This window comes from Cucumis sativus, chromosome 6, assembly GCF_000004075.3.
Source record: "Cucumis sativus cultivar 9930 chromosome 6, Cucumber_9930_V3, whole genome shotgun sequence".
In the NCBI taxonomy this organism is placed as follows: Eukaryota; Viridiplantae; Streptophyta; class Magnoliopsida; order Cucurbitales; family Cucurbitaceae; genus Cucumis; species Cucumis sativus.
In genome coordinates this window covers 20,656,823-20,675,621 of record NC_026660.2, presented here as the reverse complement: position 1 = coordinate 20,675,621, position 18,799 = coordinate 20,656,823, and the positions used below count along the sequence as shown (strand labels likewise).

Here is an 18,799-nt window from a genome sequence, read left to right as displayed (position 1 = left end):
CCTCTCCCCTTGCTTAGAACTTTTCCAATTCACAGGTTTTCCATGAAGCTTCCAACAGGTTTCACGTGTATGTCAAGGTTTATTGCAATGGTCACACCACACTCAAGGCTTTTCATGTGCCTTGGAGCAATCAGAGGACTTCATGGTTGTTTGTTCAGTAACTAACGCAGAACTTTCTATTAAATAAATAGGCTTTTTTCCAATGATAACATTCTTGGGACTTTCTTCTCTACGAACTTAAGAAAACATGTCACTAATAGATGGAAGAGAGGTTTTCCCAAGTATTCGACCTCTAACCTCACCAAGTTCAACATTGAAGCCAGCAAGTAACTTGTAAATATGACTGTCTTCTACAGTTTTCCTATAATGCTTTTTGATCATCTATAGATTTACACTCGCATGAATCAACCAGATTCAGATCTTGTCCAATCCTTTTTAAGGAGAGAGTATTGTGTCACTGAGTTAGTTACCTCCTTGGTGTATATCTCCTAATTTGAGATTCACCACAAATACCTGTTATTGATTGCCCAAATCAAAATACATCTGTCACACTATCCCACAATTCTTTGGTCGTAGAGTAGCACATTTAATTACAGTTGATGTCTTCAACCATGGAGTTCAAGCCAAGTCATAACCATCAAGTTCTCAACATCCAATGTAGCAAACAAAGGATCATCTAGTTTTGGGGCAGTTCTCTCTAATGATGTATCCAATTTTCCCTTGTCCACAAATATACAGCCTAACACTTTGAGACCAACAAAAAGAATTGTCTCCATTAACTTGGATCATGGTTATTTGGTTAGAGGAGCTATTGGGAACGAATACGATTATCGACTTTAGCCATAGGTAACTTAGTATCTAATATGGTTGAAGCAACAAAGGTCAGAAAACAGACAGAACAAATGTGAAAAAGCAAACTAAACTTATCACCGACGGTAGACGATGGCGAAATTGGCAGCAGACATCTTAGACAGGGGAGACCAGCGAAGACAAACAAGCCCACAAAATAACTGTTGGAATGCCATGAAATTGTTACGTGGTGCGACGAACAACCTAGTACGTGAGTCCCACTAACCTAGTGACAAAAAGCTCTTCGGTTTTTCATAATTGTGCATATGTGGTAATTTACGATTTTGGCCCTATGGTTTAGAAAAGTGCATATATAAACTCTCTAACCTAGTGGCGCGTTTTTTTTTTTTTGAAAAGGATACGAATCTCACTATTATTAATATTGAAAATAGAGAGACAAAGCTCAATGTACATGAGGGGCATACAAAGAGCAATCGGGGGAGGGGGAGGATCAGCAGGCGCACCTAGGCATCTCAACTAGGTTGACACCCCCTTAGCGCCCTCATCACATCCATAAGCGAAAATAAAAACCCACATAGCAGGTTAAATAAAAGCAATACAGCAAAACAATCAATTTTGTTTTCTCTCTGCCCGTGGACATAGCTAACACACTGTTAGTGAACCACGTATATCTATGTGTTGATCTTTACGTTTTTCTATTGCTTAATTGTTGATTTCATAACAATAACCCACCAACTTACAGCAAAAAAACACAAGAAAAAAACGCAAGGTCCGGCAAGCTGTGGCAGCAGCAGTAATAAGTCAGAGTAGAGCGACCGGTGGCAACGACCCTAGAGGCGACGGACGGACATGGGCATCGGCCGCCACAACGGGCAGTAAGAGATTTGGGGTTTTTTAGGTTTTTCAAAAAGTTAAGAGTTTTTTAGGGTTTTCAAAAACATTCTCTAATACATGCCAAAATAATATGATTTTCTGTACATTTCACAAAGAGAGAAGGGTTTTCTTAAATGGAAGAACAATCAACCCATTACAAGGAAGGAAAAAGAAAATTTGGCAAATATAATACAGCCAATGCAATAAAACATATATAATACAAGAAAGGAAATAATCAACAATACTATATTATACACAAATCTACATTTAACATTAAAGTCGTATAAAAGTCCAATCCTAGTGGAGTAGTGGTAGACTCAATGAAATATGGCCATTCTTAAAATCAAAGGAGACAGAGAAAGTAAATAAGGTTAGAAAGAAATATACTTCTTACATATTTCGAAGGGCCAAGCACAAAATCCTTGCAGTTTTCTTATTTTGCAGGAATTGCCCAATTATCTCAATAGCCTTCGCAGTGTTTACTTTAAGCAAACTTTCACTGTTCTCGGTTCTCTTCTCACCAAAAGAATCATGAACATCTAGTTCCATATCATGTAGTTGTGGCCTGATTAGCCACGCTGATTTTTCTTCTCCATGAAGTGCCAACAATCCTTCATCATCCAATGATGCATCAAGCAGCTGCCAAACAATGGAAAAGAATAATTCAACCATAAGTACCCCAGGTTCACATGTTTGAAGACCAAATATCTGGGTCAGATGAAGAACATCATCGATGGTTTGCATGATCCTGAAATGGCATAACATCATTGATGAATCGTTTCCCTCCAGTTGCATAAAATAAAAATCTGGTGGGTAGTTGATGAAACAAATCATGGTGCAAAGGTTGAGGCATTCCTCCCATCATATTTTAGTGCATGATTAATAAAATATAAAAATAGATAAATAATATTCATAAAGGAAGATAATTCAAAAGATTGCAGAAATGAGATTCTATCATTTTTTTTCTCAATAAAAATTGTTTATTCTATTATTTAAAAAATGCAGAGTTGAGCTTGATGTTATAGGAATTCTATCAACCAATTTCTTCCTTGTTTAAGGATATTGCCAATTAAGGAAACTTGTTGAACCCTTCCCCAGCCTTCATAAGGTAATCAAGCATTCTAAGAATCTCAAAAAAGTGAGGTTCTCTTTCTTTTATTGGGAGTTTGCCCCCATGAGAATATCAATACTCATGATAGAACAGTGCATTATGTGGAAGTAGCCGACAATTTCTTGGCTTTGCTCAGAGTTATACAGTGGAATGCTTTTCAAGGCAAAAGTTGAACTCTAGGTTTACCATTAAGAAAGAAGAATGATTAAACAAAATGAAAAAAAGAATGAGGCTAACTACTATCATGCACACGAGTGAAATACAATCAAATCTACCTTTGGTAATTGGGTCCATAGATTTGGCATGTTGATGAAAAGACGTGTCTGCTTAGAAGTTCCAGGTAAAGCCTGTATGCTGCAGGTTGAAGCTTTCTATATGGAATTGCCCTGAAGTAAATCAGAGAAAAAAAGATGCCATACATGTCAACTTTGGAAAGTAAATAAATGAAAAAAAACAAAACAAAGATATAAACAAATAGGAAGAGAAACAAGATGCCAATAAGTTCTAGACATCTTCCCAACTCACGTCAGAGTCTGATGCAAATTATATTCTATAAGAGGAATCAGATACAGACTTAAACTTACTATCAACGGTAGACAAGTACAGCACAACGAAATTATGGAGGATATCCAAGCAGAAAGACAATTACACAAAAACCCACGAAATCTATGCATGAATTAAGACGTATGAATGCGACAACCCATACGTATTATATCTTCAGTTCCACAATGGCCCACGCGTGTACATAAAGAACCATTAGTAAATTATAAGTGTTAGTTTGAACGACTCAACACGATGCCTTTTGCATTAAAAATGTCCCTTGAACAAGATTCAAGTAAAAACTCGAGGGAGCGAGAGAGTAACAAAGACCTGGTAGAAAGAAGAGCAATAACCAGCAGAGGAGGAACGATTCTCGCGGTCATTGCTTTCTCAAGAAATTTCCACATGATAGGAACGTGATTATCCCAACAAATATGAGAGACCAGGAGCTGGGCGAGCTCGACCGACGGCAAGGAAACGCCAGCGGAATTGAGAGTGGAGCTCAATTGAACCGCCCAAAGCAGCGGATCACAATTCTTGTCCTGTGCCGACTTCGTAAGCTCCAACACAGTGTCCCATAAACCAGCAATTCCTTGCAGTTGACCAGGCGGTAGAGTGGAAACCGCCATGGGAGATCCAAAGGCAGAGAAACTCTTCCTCAGGAAGAGAAACAGAATGGTGAATCGCAAGGAGATTGAAATTTTTGGGGTTTGTGGAAGGGAGTTTTGAAGGTCACTCGCCAATTCATGAGTCTGATGGAATTGTTCTTCGGCGCGCAAAGGTAAACCAATCAAAGAAGAAAAACCCCGGTTCAAGCAATTGAAATGGATTCATTACATTTTAACCATCCAACAAGTTATTGAATCTATCAAATTAAAATTAGACTAATGACTTCGCTCTCTCCTATGAACTATGAAGTGTCCATTATTTATTTTAAAAAAGAAGAAGAATAAAATAGTAAGAAAATATTAATGATTTCTATTTTAGCAAGGTGTTTTTTAAAAAAAAATTAGGTTTGAAGTATGTTTTTGAAACTCAACATTGGTTATTATAGTCGGATTATAGTAATTTGTGTTAGAAGTGTAGAATATTTTAGTTTGAATTACAATGGTACGTGTTTGAGTGTTAGAGTGTTTGAGAGGTAAACTAATTTAGTTTTAGAAGAAAATGGTTAACATTGTTCTAAAAAAATGATGGAAGAAAAATAGTAAGAATCATAGTAAATGTGAATTTGGAGGTGATGTTGACCATAGTTAATTGGGGATTATGGGATTATTATTATAATAATATTCGATAGTATTTGCCCTAAACGTCCACTAAAAGTTTAGTTGTATATTGGAAATTACAAAAAATGAGATACACTCTAAGGTGCTAAACGTTTTTGGGATTAATTTTGAAAAGAAAAGTTTTGGAACAAATTTGATGTGAAATGTCATGATTGTCCTCGTAAAAAACGCTCTAATTTCATGTTTCTCATCTTTCTCTCCCCACTGTTTTCTCCTTGGTAAGTGGCAAACGAACAGCTTGGACGTCGAATCCAATCGTCGAACTGACTGTGATGTTGATCACAAATGCCAGTAACTTCAATGGTCTATGAATCGAGAGTAACTTCTCTTCGACGAAACATGACGATACAAACCATCAACCATGGTAAGAAACTTAGCTTGATTTTGATTTGCGAGGAAATTTCTACAATTTTATATTGTTAGAGTATTCTCTGCTTATGCTTGTTTTTGTTGTATTCTATAATAGAGGTTTTTTCGAATTAATGAATTTATTTATTTAAATTTGCTTCTAATTTTCTATTTGTTGTTTTCTTTCAGTTCTTGAGTGTTATTCCTTTAAGTTAAACCTTTTGTTAAACTTTGTACTTCATCTAGCAACTGTGTTGTTAATTGCTATTGTGTTTTTCAAAGTTATAGTTATAATCGTTTTTTTTGTTAGTATTATTCTCACAACTCACGTATTTACATTTTTCATCTATGCATAAAGTTCAAGTATTAGTTTATTGGATTCATAATTTATAACGACTAAATCACTTAATCAACGATAAATTATCAAACAATATTTCAATGACATTTTTATTGAATAATGAATAATTTAACATTCATAAATTACGAGTATGTAAAGGGAGAGTGGAATACAGAGAATTGGGGGTTTAGATATGGATGTGGATTTGGTTGGTAATTGAGATGATGAGAGGCAATAATATCAGAAGTTGTATTGGTAGGGAAAGTTTGAAGAGGGAAAAAAATCATGAGTTTGTGAGTAAATTTGGGAATTGGAATTATATGGATTACTAATGAGTGAGATTGGTAGTTTAATAGTATTTAATTGAAGATTTTTTTTCTAAGTTGTTTGCTTCACGATTCTACTTGATTTGTTGATGTTCTATTCCATTCATGTGATTTTGCTCGGATTTAAAGAGATTGAGGAGTGTAGATGCATTATTAAGAGTTTGGTTTTGGTTTTTTTAGTTCATATTTTATTCGGAGATTGAATATCATAATGTTGTCCGAATAAGGCGTCAAACCTTATTAATATTCTATAGATCGTTTAGACTATATTCCCAAATTTGATATAAGTTTGTGACTATACATAAAGTTCAAATTTACACTAGATAGTTTTAGGATCTTAGTTCATTGGATTCAAAATTATAGCATTCAAATTCACTTATATATAAAATTCTTAATAACAACTTTATTCAATAGAATATGAATTTAAATTACAAACTACAAGTCTTAAGACATAAACTCCGATAGTAGAAACATTTGGTAATTAGGGTGCAAAGTGGGGAGTGAAAACATCAATGTAATAAAGAATGACCACATGAATCGAAACTCACAATGAGAAAGACAAACGACCAAGAAAGAAAGGCTTCACGTGCTCCAAGTGGTTGACCTTAGAGTGCTAGTTGCAACTAATTTCGTATAGTGATAATGCTTTCTCTTTCTTAGTGCCCCTTGTATAGTAAGAAAAACTCTAGTTGCACGACTTTCTCTTAGCTTATAGGAGTTTGTTTTATTTGACTTGACTCAACAGTTAAAATATCACTTTCATACCGGAAGTGCCATTGATTCAAATCTAATAGTAGGTAAAACCGGCTGAAAGCCCTATTTTTCCTAATATGAGCAAGCACATGACAAGCAGCTATGAGTCATCTAAATGATATTGGTGCGTGTGTATTAAAGAGCGAGAGTTGCCAAGGTTTTTGTGCAAATCTGTGTAATCTAGAGTGTGTTACAATTAAAGCAGACTATAGCACAAACGATTCTACCCTCACATTAGGTATATATAAACTCAAGCAAACCATGACTCTACAAAGGAAAGGTTTGGCGGGTTAGAAATGTTTTCAATATGATTATTTTTCCATATTTGTTTGATGAAAAATGTGAGTCTCTTTTGTCCGTTTTCTCCTCCACTCCCTCTATAAAGAGAGAAGGTGAGCATGCTTCTTATTCTCGTGTTTGATATCTTCCATCTTTGTCTAGCTCGATGATGCCCATGTTGAAGAAAGGTTTGTAACTCTACAAAAAATGAAGAAGGGCCAAGTGTCTTCCTTTCAACATTGCTTCTTAAGGCTACACTTTTCTGGTTAGCCTGGGCCAAGATAGGGATAAATAAGGATTTTAAGCCCCCCTTAGCTTTGACAGGGAACTTGGCAGTGGTTAAATTTGTAAATGTATAAAGCTCAATGTAGTGTGATGTAGTAGTAGGCACTTCTAGACCATTTCCCAACTATAAGATCACTTCATATTTTTGGGTACTACAAACCCTTTATCATCCATTACTGCAAAGTCGTTTCATTGGGGGAGGGGGAGGGGATAAGCGTAATCCTTTGAATCAAACGTTGAATGAAATTGATTCTTTTTTAGATATCAAAACCAAAATCAGCTTGATAGATTCATCCATCTTTCTATTCATATATCTTACTAAAAAAGAGATCTCTTAAGTTGCATGAAGCTCTAAAAATCCTTGATTTGGCAAGAAAACACTACATAGCAAAGGGAATGAGTGCTTGTTTTCATATATACTCTATGTGTTATGCGACATCACGAAATGTGAAATATTGGCTCTAAGCTTGCGACTAAGATAACATCATGCGATAAAAAGGTTTGACACCTACTCAAACATTGTTACGTCTAAAGATATATCATGTATGTACAAGTTGTTCTCTCTTTTGTCCAAGTGTAAGCGATATAAATATAGGTTTTTGGGGTAAGCCAGGATTGAACACTGAAAATTCATGCACTTAAGAATATAACATGAGATTCAACTTCATATAGTGTTTATATAGAATCATTTATGAAGAGTTATTTATCCTACGTATAACTATGCTATGTGTGTTGAAGAAACAAGAATGGAAATGAATGTCAGGGTTATGTGTAATGTGTACCCAGTTGTGTTTATGCAATATGAATGAAAGAATGCCTATGTAATCAATACAACACAAAGGTAATTAGTCAATCAAGGCGATACAAATCATTTATTAATTTCAAATTTAAGGCGAGCAACATATTGGTATCTTTGTCATACTTGTTCACCTTTTAGGATACAAATACTCAAAGTTATCAGATGATTTTTATTTGATTCATTTAACTGCATTATCTACAACTCATCCTACATTAAGGCAAGCAACCTCTTGGTGCCTAATCTTACACGCAGATGCATTTATGATATGTATGTTAAGGAGAAATTCGGCAAAAATAATGTATTGCCACATTTTTGTTCACCGCCTATTTAGTTAAAAACATGTCATCACTCTTTCGAGTGACAACACTCAGTACTTCATTTTTTCTTTTGAACATAATGAGGTAATGATTGGAGCATTTAACTTAACAAGACAAACAATACAAGTATCTAGATTCTTTAGTACTAGTTACACCTTATGTCTTATCATGGTTACAAAGAACTAGTAAAGTGGAGATAAAGAAATGGGAGAATGGAAGTAGAACGGATTTGTATTCACAAATAAAACTTTAGCGTATTTCGGCCATGTGGTTCAAATTACAATATACAACATAAAAAAATTACAAGCGGAAACATCAAGAAGCGGGTCGAGCCTCTAAGCATTATCTCTTATGCACATTGGCTCCATTTTGTCGCTATTACAAGGGGAGAGTGGTTGTGGATTCCTCTCAACTATATTTTAACCTCTCACCTAAAATGCAGAAGGAAGGTTAGGGATGAAGTGAGCTTATTCTCCAGATTCTCGCATGCTTGTTCTGAACAAGTAGCCTTATATTTATAGGCGAGGATATATGGATGAGACTCAACATCGTATGGGCTTCATTAACTTTCTGATAAAGCTGCACGACACCGCATACATCCTTTTCGTCCTTTTTTGACATTCACGCCAACCATTTTTATCTCCTAGCGATGTAGATTGCCTAGCATCCTTTCTCTCATCATCGACTTGTCGCATGTCTCCTCGCCTTACATTTGTTGCTCGACTATTCTTCTCTTTTTTGCCTAAAAATTCATCCATTAAAACTTAAAACCATTGTAAACATGCATAATACTTTTTTGACACTTGTAACACGTAATCTTCTTATTTTATCTATTTCGCTATGTATTTTCTTCCTTTTTCCTGCGTTGAGACTTCATTATTCTACCTAAAAGCCAAAAGGTCACAATGAATTCGACAATTGAATGATATTAACAAAGCAATAAGAACTCCTTAACAATTGACAAAAATGAAAAATAATCATATGGCAATCAAACTGTAAACAGAAACTTCGTATGTCAATCATATGATATTTTAGAAGCTCATATAGAAGGATGAAAATCAAAAGGCAATCACATGTTAGGAACTACTAAATATATGACAAGAAAATAGAGGTATTCAAAAGTCAATCAATTAATAGTATAAAAAACAATGAGAGCATTCACAAAGATGAAATGACAAAATGTGTAAATTTAAAGGAGAAAATGAAGTAATTGAAAGTGAAATAGACCTCAAATAATAATTGGTGTGGTCAACAATTAAGGGTAGATAGTAATCAAATCACAATCAGATAGCCATTTGTATGGTTTTGTAAAGGTAAGTGAATTAGGTAGAACACTTTTTAATTAACAAAAAATGATAATCGAATGTCAATCAAAATACAATTAAAAGATGATTATATGACTATAGAAGGCTAACTAATTGACAAAAAATAGCATGTGATCAGATAACAAGCACATAAAAGTCAAATTTCTTGTGTAAGGCCGAGAATCAATAAGGGTATTTTAGACTTTTACGTTTCAATTCCTCCTCTCATTTGGGTTGGGACGATCATTTATGCTACTTTGCAAAAAAATCAAGCTTTTAGACAATGAAGCTCGTTTTTCAATTATTTTTGTCAATCTAGCAATTATCCCTAATTTTATTTTGAAAACTAAGAAATTCTAAGTTTCCAACAACTTTTTTACTAGTGATTGAAGTTTGAATCTCCCACCTCTCTATCAGTTGTTTAGAAAAAACGAAGTTGCTTATTTTACCTTAAAATTTGACTTAAAATGAAACAGTTTTTTCGTAAAAGAAAAAAAAGAAAGAAAGAATTGAAGATCCATAATTTACAAATGTTGTGAGAAAAGAAACAGAATTTTGAAAAAGATATTCTTCCATAATGTAACCACTTTGGGGTGACAAATCTCTCTTTAACAAAAGACCAAACATGGAGAAGAACTATACGCAAGGCATCAATCGTTTCACTTTTTCTACAAAAAGCAAAGCAAGGGCTTCATTCATTGCTTCTCTCATGTTAGCATGTTACGACTCCTTTTCCATTTTTCTTATGTTAAAAATACCATAATTCATCACTTCATTTGAAATTTTACTTTATGAATTTTTAACTTTTAATATAAGTTTAAAGTTAATTTCCATGTTAGAAAAATGCCATTTAAGAACGAGAAACTCTTATGGATAACCAAAAATATATATATAAATGAATAGTAAAGATTTAATAGATTTTTCTATATTTTATAATTAGTTTAATTTTTTCTTATACTTAAAAATGCCTTTTTTGAGAAAAATACTAAACCAAAGATCTTTTTATTAAGCTAGCAATGAAGGAATAGTGTAGACTAATTTAAGAAAATAAATAAACAAATGTTTGAACTCGATTACTAGTTAAATGTGAGATTAGATTAGTGGTATCACTTCCTTTTTATAAGTTAGTACATATATAAATATACATACCATTTATAGTTACTTGTTTAATACTAAAAGAAGAAAATAGTTAATCTACATTCAAATGAATTCATATCTATAAGTTTCATAACTTCCAGATTATCACATAATATACGATAAAATATTGTAGTTCACTATGGTTAAAGTTTATCGTCGATAAAATTAGAAAAACTTTATTGTTGATAGTCAATATACCTATAACTCAATTGATATAAAAACATATACTATTAACAAAAAAACAAAAAATCGTTCATATACAAGTGTCGTTTGAATTACTTTTTAAAGTATTTAAATTTGAAGCAAAAAATTGATTTAAAAAATTTGGAATGTTTGATAACTTTTCAAAATATATTTCTAAAAATTAGATTTTGGAACAAAAATAAAAAAAATTATACGTATAAACTCTTATAAAAATAGTATAACTAAACATGATTACGTAAATGTTTAAATTTTAAACTTATTTTAAAATTCTATATTCTTGAAAAATATTTTATTTTTATATTGAGATAGTTCTTGCCCCAACCATCCGTCACGATCGAGGTCTAATTCTTTTACAAAATTTAAAATAATAATAAAAAACTGTGATATAATAATTAAAAAAAATTACGTAGACAACAGTGTCTTATTAAAAGAATTAAGATTTTCCAATTATATAATATGAATGAATGAATTAGTAAATTGGACTAAAAAATTATTGACATTATTCTATTTCAAATAAGGGAAGAGAAAAATCACAAACGGACGACCGGAAAATTCCCGCAGAAGGATTGAGAAAAGAATTGGGGAAATAATGAAATGACCAATGGCTGACGTGGACCTTTAAAGCAAATATAAATATTAATATTAATTTTAAATTTTATGTATATATATAAATGTAATAAATTGTGGAATTTACGAACAACTTTTAGCTCCTTCCTCTCTCTCCTCTCTGGGTTTTCTAGTTTACAGCTTCGTCGGAGATAGAGATTTTGAATCGGAAATCTTAAGCATCCATTGATTAAATGACTCAGGTTTCTTTCTCCATTTCTTTCTTTCTCTCTATTGGATTTTTTTTCTCTCTTTTTTTTTTTTTCCAATTTTGATGTTGCTGCCTGTTTTTTCTATTTTTCCGTTCTTCGATTGTGTGAGTTAATGTATTGGTTTGATGTTTTTGTGTACCAAATGAGTCACGTTTTGATTTTGATTATCCTGGAACAAATTTATTTTGTTTCTGAAGATTTCTTTTGGCTTATGGAGTTTGTGAGGATTGTTTTGGTTTTCTACGCTTAAATTTTCGATGTTCTTGTGGAATAGCTTGAATCTAGCATTTATCGAGTACTGAGTTGTTCCTTTATTTAGACGTTTGGTATCTGTCTGAAACGTGATGTACTAATTATTGTGAAACTTTGACATCTGGTGTTTCTACTGCTCACTAATAACGGTGAAATTCAATAAAAACAAACATGTTGTAATCAAACTTGGATTCTAGCCAATATGACATCTGGTCGAATAGCATCTTTGATGGTGCTAATGTAAATGACTACTGTATAGATTTCCGCGGTTGTGGGAAATAATATCTTAATTGAAAGATATATGAGTGGTTCAAAACGTTTCAGTTATCTAATGCCATCTTCATGAGGTGTTTGCTACATCATACCATGAAATTAGCATGATGTGCATGAGGTAACCAACAGGGAAAAAATAAAAAAGATCACACCGATGACTCTTGGAAGCTTTCCTTTTCTCTTCCCTTCTATTTTCTCCTTCGATATTTACTAATGGGTTCTGGGTTCTGGGTTCACACAAGGACAGATTAACATCAAAACTCCAATTTGTAATTGATGTAAATAATATGGAGCTCTCTGTGGGGAAAGAGTCTTAAGTTATCATTCCATTTTTTGAATTTCAAAAAGAATATTTGAGGGGTTTAAGCGCTTTCTCCTCTAAATTTAGTTGAGATGCCTTTCTCTCTCTTAGATTTAGCAGACAATTAAACTGTGTTTGCTCTTTGTTCTATTGTAAAATGAAGTTCGTCTCCAATTTTCTTATGTGTTTGAGTTGGTTTATTGAGATCTGTATTATTGGAGTATGCCACTTCTTGGCAAGTTTGGAAGCTTCTCTTTGCTGTGTGGTCAACTAATGCTAATGGTGTTAGATATGGCTACTTCCCTTAAACCTACTAAGTTCTATTATAGAGGTTAAATTACAAATTTGGATCTTATGGTTTGGAGAAAGTTAAAATTAATCAATTTGACATTAAAAGTTTAGAATTTAATGATAGAACCTCATAGTAGTCTCTATCGTTTTGATACAATCCTCATAAATAGCCTTTACCATAGGGACTATTTGTGAAGGTTTTATTAAACCATAGGGTCTAAGTTCTAACTTTGTCCAAACCATAGAGATCAAATTTGCAATTTAACCTTTATTATGTGGTAATTCCAAGAGTTTTTTGGTTCACTGCCCTCTAAATTCATGTTTTTTCCAGTGCATTTTCCGTAATCAACTCATATGTATATCGGAAATTTCTAATATTCTTCTTATGTATCTTATTGTAGAGCTTGAATGATTTAATCAGGAACGTCTTCCTCACTTCTAGATCCTAAAATGACGCCAAGAACAAGTAGAAGTCCTAGAGCTCAGAAGTCCAGAATTTCTTCAAATGAGGGCCCAAATTGGGTTCTAATAGCTGGTGGTGCATTATTGAGTACTTTATCAATTCGCCTAGGTTACAAGCTGAAACAAGCATTTGACACTAGGCAGCTGAAGGATAGTGGCAGTTCTTTGACAGGTCTTGTTATTTATGAAAGATTGAAGAAAAACGCCTGGTTGAAGCTTATTAACTTTTTTGAGTTATTTACTACTCAGGAAATGTAAAGACTTCTGAGAGAAGAAAGGCTGCTGGATGCCGTTGCTCAAATGTATATTCATTTACACGAGATGATGAATGTTGCTTCAACTGTATGGCAGGTTGGTTTTGTAATCTTTCACCTATAAGGGGGAAGAATATAGTTTTGTGACTTGGTAAACTCAGTGCTCAGTTAGCTTCTAAGCTATTCACATTGTTATATTTGTGTTGGCATTTTTGGGGTTTATCCCTATGTAGTTTGGTTCTACTGGTATGTTTCTTTGATCTTCAGCTGTTAATATCTTATAAGAAAAACCTTCTGCTGTTAACATGATCTTCATATTTTCTTTTTTGTCAATTTAACTGGAGAGGAGAACTTTGTGAGGGTAAGAGGATCGGAAGTATGAATTCTTGTTTCTCTTAGGTGGTTTTCTTATTTGATGAAAAGGGAGTTTGAGGCAGAGTTTTTCCATGGGAGTAAAATAGATTTAGTGCATAAAATTAGTTTTCGATTAGATAAATTAGGGCTCATCTGGATCCCTGTTCTAATTTCCCAAGCTTGGCAAAATAAAATAAGTTTAAGAAATAGGAAATTGGTGGGCACTGAATCCCATATTTTTTTTTTTAGGATAAGAAACGGATATATTCAAGAGAACAAAAGAGAACAGCTGAAGTCCAAGGAATAAGGGCCTTCCAATTATTGAAAATCATAGAAAGGCTATAATTACAAAAGTGTTTGGTGTAGTTGGTACTCCACCAAGAAGCTTTGCGTTGAACAACCATCCAAAAAAAAATCAAAAGAATTATATTTGTCCTAAAAAAATTTACTACCTCTCATTCCAAATGCATCACAAAAGAGATCGAGTAGCACATCTCCACAGAACTTTCCCGTTCGGACGAAAAACTTTGCTATTGAGTCCTTCAAGCATCCAACTATCAATTTTGCTAGAGAGACAGAAGTCTAGATTGAAAGTTCTGAACAACAGACGCCAACCTTTCATAACAAAGTCACAATGAAGAACAAGTGGTCCAAGGTCTCCTTACTATTAAAACAAATGCAGCGCATAGAAGGGCTGAGAGCAGAATGTTGAAAGTTTGAGACTATCTTTGGAGTTTATCATGGATGTTAAGGATTTTAATCTTTCATATGATGCGGATCACGGGTAAGGCGATAGTGGGAGATCTTTTGGTTAAGTTAAGAAAGGTCAATTCCGTAGTGAAATTTCTGGAACCATTGAGCTTCCAACTAACACTATTGCAATCACCAGTTGGAGCCCACGAGTGAAGAATTTCCAGAATAGCAGCTGCATTGCCAAATCGCTATCCGACACATTTCTTCTAAGACCCAAATTCCACGAAGACTGTGCACCAACGATCGACAACAAAAGCATCCTTTTCAAGAGATAAGGAGAAAACAGCAAGGAGTTTCTGCGAGAGAGGTTGAGCCTCTCACCAACTGTCCTTCTAGAATCTTATATTTTCCCATCTCCTAGCAAAAAAGCCACAATGTTAAAGAACGCCTCCTTATAATATACCAGCCCACAATCTATAAGACCTTTCCCTATTCAGCAATTTAGTAGGCCAAGCATTCTTCTCCAAGCCGTAAATGGCCACAATTATACGCCTTGACAAAACGTTATCTTCTTTACAGAATGTCCATAACCATTTTGTGAGAACATTATTCTTTTGTCGAAGGGACCCAATTCCACAATCACCGTAGCAGATCAGGAGGGAAGTAGTATCCCATTTAACAAGGTGGGCAGCCGACTTAGTTGGCCCCTCAGTCCAGACAAAAACCCTGACTGTCTTTTCCATTTTGATAACTCCAACTGGGGCGTGTAAAAGAGAGATAGCTCCCTTTCTCTTTACAATTGTGGGAGACACTCTAAGTTGCCTTATTCATTACTGTAACGAGAAGAGGACTATCAAATGGTTCCTCTTCGGAAACTTGCCATTTGAATTAACACACTTACGGTATGTCGATGATACTCTTCTCTTTTCTTCTTTGGATCCTGGAAATTGGCTTTATGGACGGTGGTAAACTTATTTCTGATGGGATCTGGTTTGTCCCTTAATGTGGTCAAAAATGAATCCCGTCTAACTTTGGCTAGATTGCAAGAGAGAGAAAGATTCTTCTCCGTGAATCATCAGGCAATGGGTTTTCTTCTTGACATAGCTTCTCTTTAGATTGGTTGATTGAGGGAAAACTATTGTGGATGGCACAGTGCTACGATGCTAACCGTTGTTGTGGTGCCTTTCTATTCAAATTTCTGAAGTCACAGAGATGCCTAGATTAGGATCTCACTAGACCTTCCCAGAGTTAACATCCTTCCCGACACAAATGGTGACCAGTCCAGTTTAGATTTCTTTGCCCTTCCTAGCACTACTTCTCGACGCAACGGATTGCTTTTAATTCTCTTGGTGACAGTTTCCCAAAAAACGATACGATGCCCATTGTCATTGATCTTTTGTCAACTTTTGAGCTTGCTAAATCAGCATTTGTGAGGACTTCAACATTTCTTTTTTTGGATTTCTCGAAGTACAACCCTTCTCTAGGAGTTCCTTTTAAGTATCTAATGATCCCATAAACAACTTTCATAAATAGACTCACAAAACTTACTTCAAAACAAATATCAAGTCTAGTGTGAGTAAATCAACTTTCCAAAGTGTCTTTGACATTGTTCCTTACTACAACCACTTTCTTCAGTTGGGAGCTTTACCTTTTTCCATTTGCGAAGTGACCCCCTTTTTCTCTTTCACAAGAAGGTTAAATTCTTTGTTCAACAAGACCTTCACGAAGGAATTAAAACCTTGGACTGTGTTTTGAGGAAATTGTGTTGCTTGATAAGGTTCCATTGTAGGACTGTGGCGAGAGATGATCTTGACATCCTTTTTCGGAGTTGTGTGCTATGCTTTTTTGGGTTTGGAGTTGTTAATGCTTAGTGTTCGATTTTCATTGAGCTTGGCCTAGAGATACTCATTCCTTGGTTAAGGAAGGGATTAGCCTCTTAGGTCCCATTTTACTTGATTGGATCCTCCTTTTGTTTTGGTTTGGGCTTTATTTTTGTATACAGTTCTTTATTCTTTTTCCCTATGAAAGTTTGGTTTTTAATTTATTTTAGAAAAAGCTAGGGGAAGTTAGAAGCACTTGGATTTGGAGAAGATTGTTTAACTATTGAACGCTTATGAATTCCAGGAAACCTTTAAATTAATGAATCTGATCTGTCCACTTGAACTCTTGTCTAAAGGAAAACTTCAAATGGTTGATTCAGGTTATTGTGTTGAAGAAATTGAAGAAAGAGATCATTTAGAAAGAGGAGTGTGTTAGGGAGATTCTTTTAGGATGGAAAATGTGGTTGAGGACATTTTTTTTACAAAAGGGATTGGGTTTGAGAGAGACCTTTTTCTCGCATTACACTTTTTAGTGGAACCTTGCTGTTTATTATTGACTTATCTTTGGGCTTCAGGAATGACCGTGGAAATGCAATCAAACGTTTGGTATGGGGAACATGAGATGAGTATAGGCAAAATCTGAACAAGACTATCTCGTAGGCACTATTAATCCAATTCTCAATTCCTTGCTGTGGTGGGTTGGGGGGACTTTCCATGTATTATTAGGAAACTGGTAGGCATTGAACTGATCGTGACTTGAATCACTCGATGGTGCATCAGTTTTGTTCAACTATTGCCTTGTAGATGAAGACTCCCTTTTGGCTAGTTCAACTTGTGATCTTTAGGCGCTTGTAGCTGAATAATTTCTGTAGCTTTTGGCTCTATTAAATCTCAATCTTGTTTTTGTTCTAATTATGGTATTGCATCTACAGGAACTCAATGTACGACAGATGTGAACTGCCCACCCGCTGATCAAATTGTGGTTGCATCTGAGAACGCTCTTCCTTTGGTATTGGTTCCTGCTTCTGAGTTCAATAAGGAGAATGGTATTATTTGGGCGTCATCTCCCGACCGGCTCGAATTGCCTGCAAAGCAGTTTCACAATTCCAATTGCTCAGACTCACCCTGTGTTTCAGATTCTGGTTCTGATATCTTCAGCAAGCGTGAAGTGATTCATAAGTTGAGGCACCAATTGAAAAGGCGAGATGACATGATACTAGAAATGCAAGATCAAATTGTTCACTTGCAAAATTCTCTTAACGCCCAAGTAGCCCATTCCTCCCATTTACAGTCACAACTTGATGCATCAAACCAAGACTTGTTTGATTCGGAGAGAGAAATTCAAAGGCTCAGAAAAGCAATTGCAGATCACTGTTTGGGGCAGGCGGGGCCCAACGATAAGTCATCTTTGTCAGTAAGAAGTTGGTCGGGTGAGACGAGAAACGGTCAAGCAAATGGTTATATGGATGTTAATTGCAATTTTGAGGGACCTGAGAAAATAAGAGGAGATGGGGAGAGAATTGAGATGTTGAAAAAAGAGGTAGGAGACTTAAAGGATGTGATAGAAGGAAAAGAATATTTGTTGCAAAGCTATAAGGAGCAGAAGACAGAACTTTCTTTGAAGATCAAGGAATTGCAACAGAGATTAGATTCTCAACTCCCCAATATTTTGTAGGATCATTTCAGATTTTGTGTATTCTTTGCTTGTCCCATTTTCAAATTGTGATCTCAATTTTTATTCTCACCTCCCTTTTCAGTTGGTTAGTTACTATAGGTTAGAGGTTTGATGCATTGTGTTTCAATGGAGTGGAAATTTGAGTAAAGCAATGAGTGATATATTTGGGGCTGAAAAGACAGAAAGGTGTACGTCATGCTTATATCTCACTAGATGTAATTGACCACCTCTTCTTCCAGAAATGTTTCTTTTATTGATTGGTTTCTCTCTTTTTGGAAGGTTTAGTTGTTTCACAACAGTGTAATGAACAATTTTGGATCCCCAAATGCTTTGTTACCAATGGTTCAACTTCACAACGAGGAATTATTGGCAACCATCTCAACTGAGATCTATGTCACTTTCAAAAATTCATCTAAACTTGTATTAAGTTTCCCTCGATAGAAGAAGCTCCAAGCCACACCGCTTGACTAACCATTTGAGAATGAGAATGCGAGGTTGATCTACAGAGTTAACACGAGTATGATAAGTAACACCATACAAAATAACTCTTGAGCTTGAGCATTGTATCCCAACGAAGAATCATGAGGGGACGTGGTTTGCTCAAAATTATTCTAATTATTCAAAATGCCTCAGGTAAGTATGGTCCTTCCCTTCAATTGGCAAAACTCAAGATGTTAATCCTTTGTTTCTTCAAGAGGTCAAGTTCATGAAAGCAAAACGAAAGAACACCAGTGTCCTCGTATGCCTGTTTCTTTTGTGGTTTTTGATACTTTTTTTAAGGGAGAAAAATTGATTTGAAATCTCTCTACAAATTTTAATTAACAAAGAAAACATAATTCCCAGTCATAAAAGCACTATAAACTAGTTAATTACACAATCTATCCAACTATATTGCAA

At 34.7% G+C, this 18,799-nt stretch overlaps 2 protein-coding genes across 3 annotated transcripts in view; one reads left to right on the top strand and one right to left on the bottom strand.

The window, feature by feature from the left end:
* Positions 1 to 4,149, bottom strand: part of LOC101211746 (mediator of RNA polymerase II transcription subunit 33B) — a 31,537-nt gene extending 27,388 nt beyond the window's left edge. Inside the window, exons 1-3 of one of the 2 annotated variants that reach the window (XM_011659211.2) lie at positions 3,665 to 4,149; positions 3,070 to 3,180; positions 2,078 to 2,431 (exon numbers count right to left, since the gene is read on the bottom strand). In XM_011659211.2, the coding sequence (XP_011657513.1) occupies positions 2,078 to 2,431; positions 3,070 to 3,180; positions 3,665 to 3,963 (764 nt within the window). In that variant the 5' untranslated portion in view covers positions 3,964 to 4,149. The remainder of the gene's footprint in view (positions 1 to 2,077; positions 2,432 to 3,069; positions 3,181 to 3,664) is intronic. The other variant, XM_031886603.1, reaches the window with a different exon arrangement.
* Positions 4,150 to 11,364: 7,215 nt separating this feature from the next.
* LOC101220277 lies at positions 11,365 to 18,275 on the top strand. The gene is made up of 4 exons (XM_004140035.3): positions 11,365 to 11,518; positions 13,046 to 13,278; positions 13,356 to 13,457; positions 17,160 to 18,275. Exons 2-4 carry the CDS (start codon positions 13,095 to 13,097, stop codon positions 17,900 to 17,902), a joined length of 1,029 nt encoding a protein of 342 aa, XP_004140083.1. The 5' UTR covers positions 11,365 to 11,518; positions 13,046 to 13,094; the 3' UTR covers positions 17,903 to 18,275.
* The last annotated feature ends 524 nt before the right edge of the window (positions 18,276 to 18,799 follow it).

Bases quoted from the DNA above. Each gene is read 5' to 3' on its own strand.
- LOC101220277 (XM_004140035.3), top strand. From the start codon at position 13,095: ATGACGCCAAGAACAAGTAGAAGTCCTAGAGCTCAGAAGTCCAGAATT. The intron at 13,279-13,355 runs GTCTTGTTATTT...TTTACTACTCAG, and splicing joins TAGTGGCAGTTCTTTGACAG to GAAATGTAAAGACTTCTGAG. The intron at 13,458-17,159 runs GTTGGTTTTGTA...TTGCATCTACAG, and splicing joins TTGCTTCAACTGTATGGCAG to GAACTCAATGTACGACAGAT.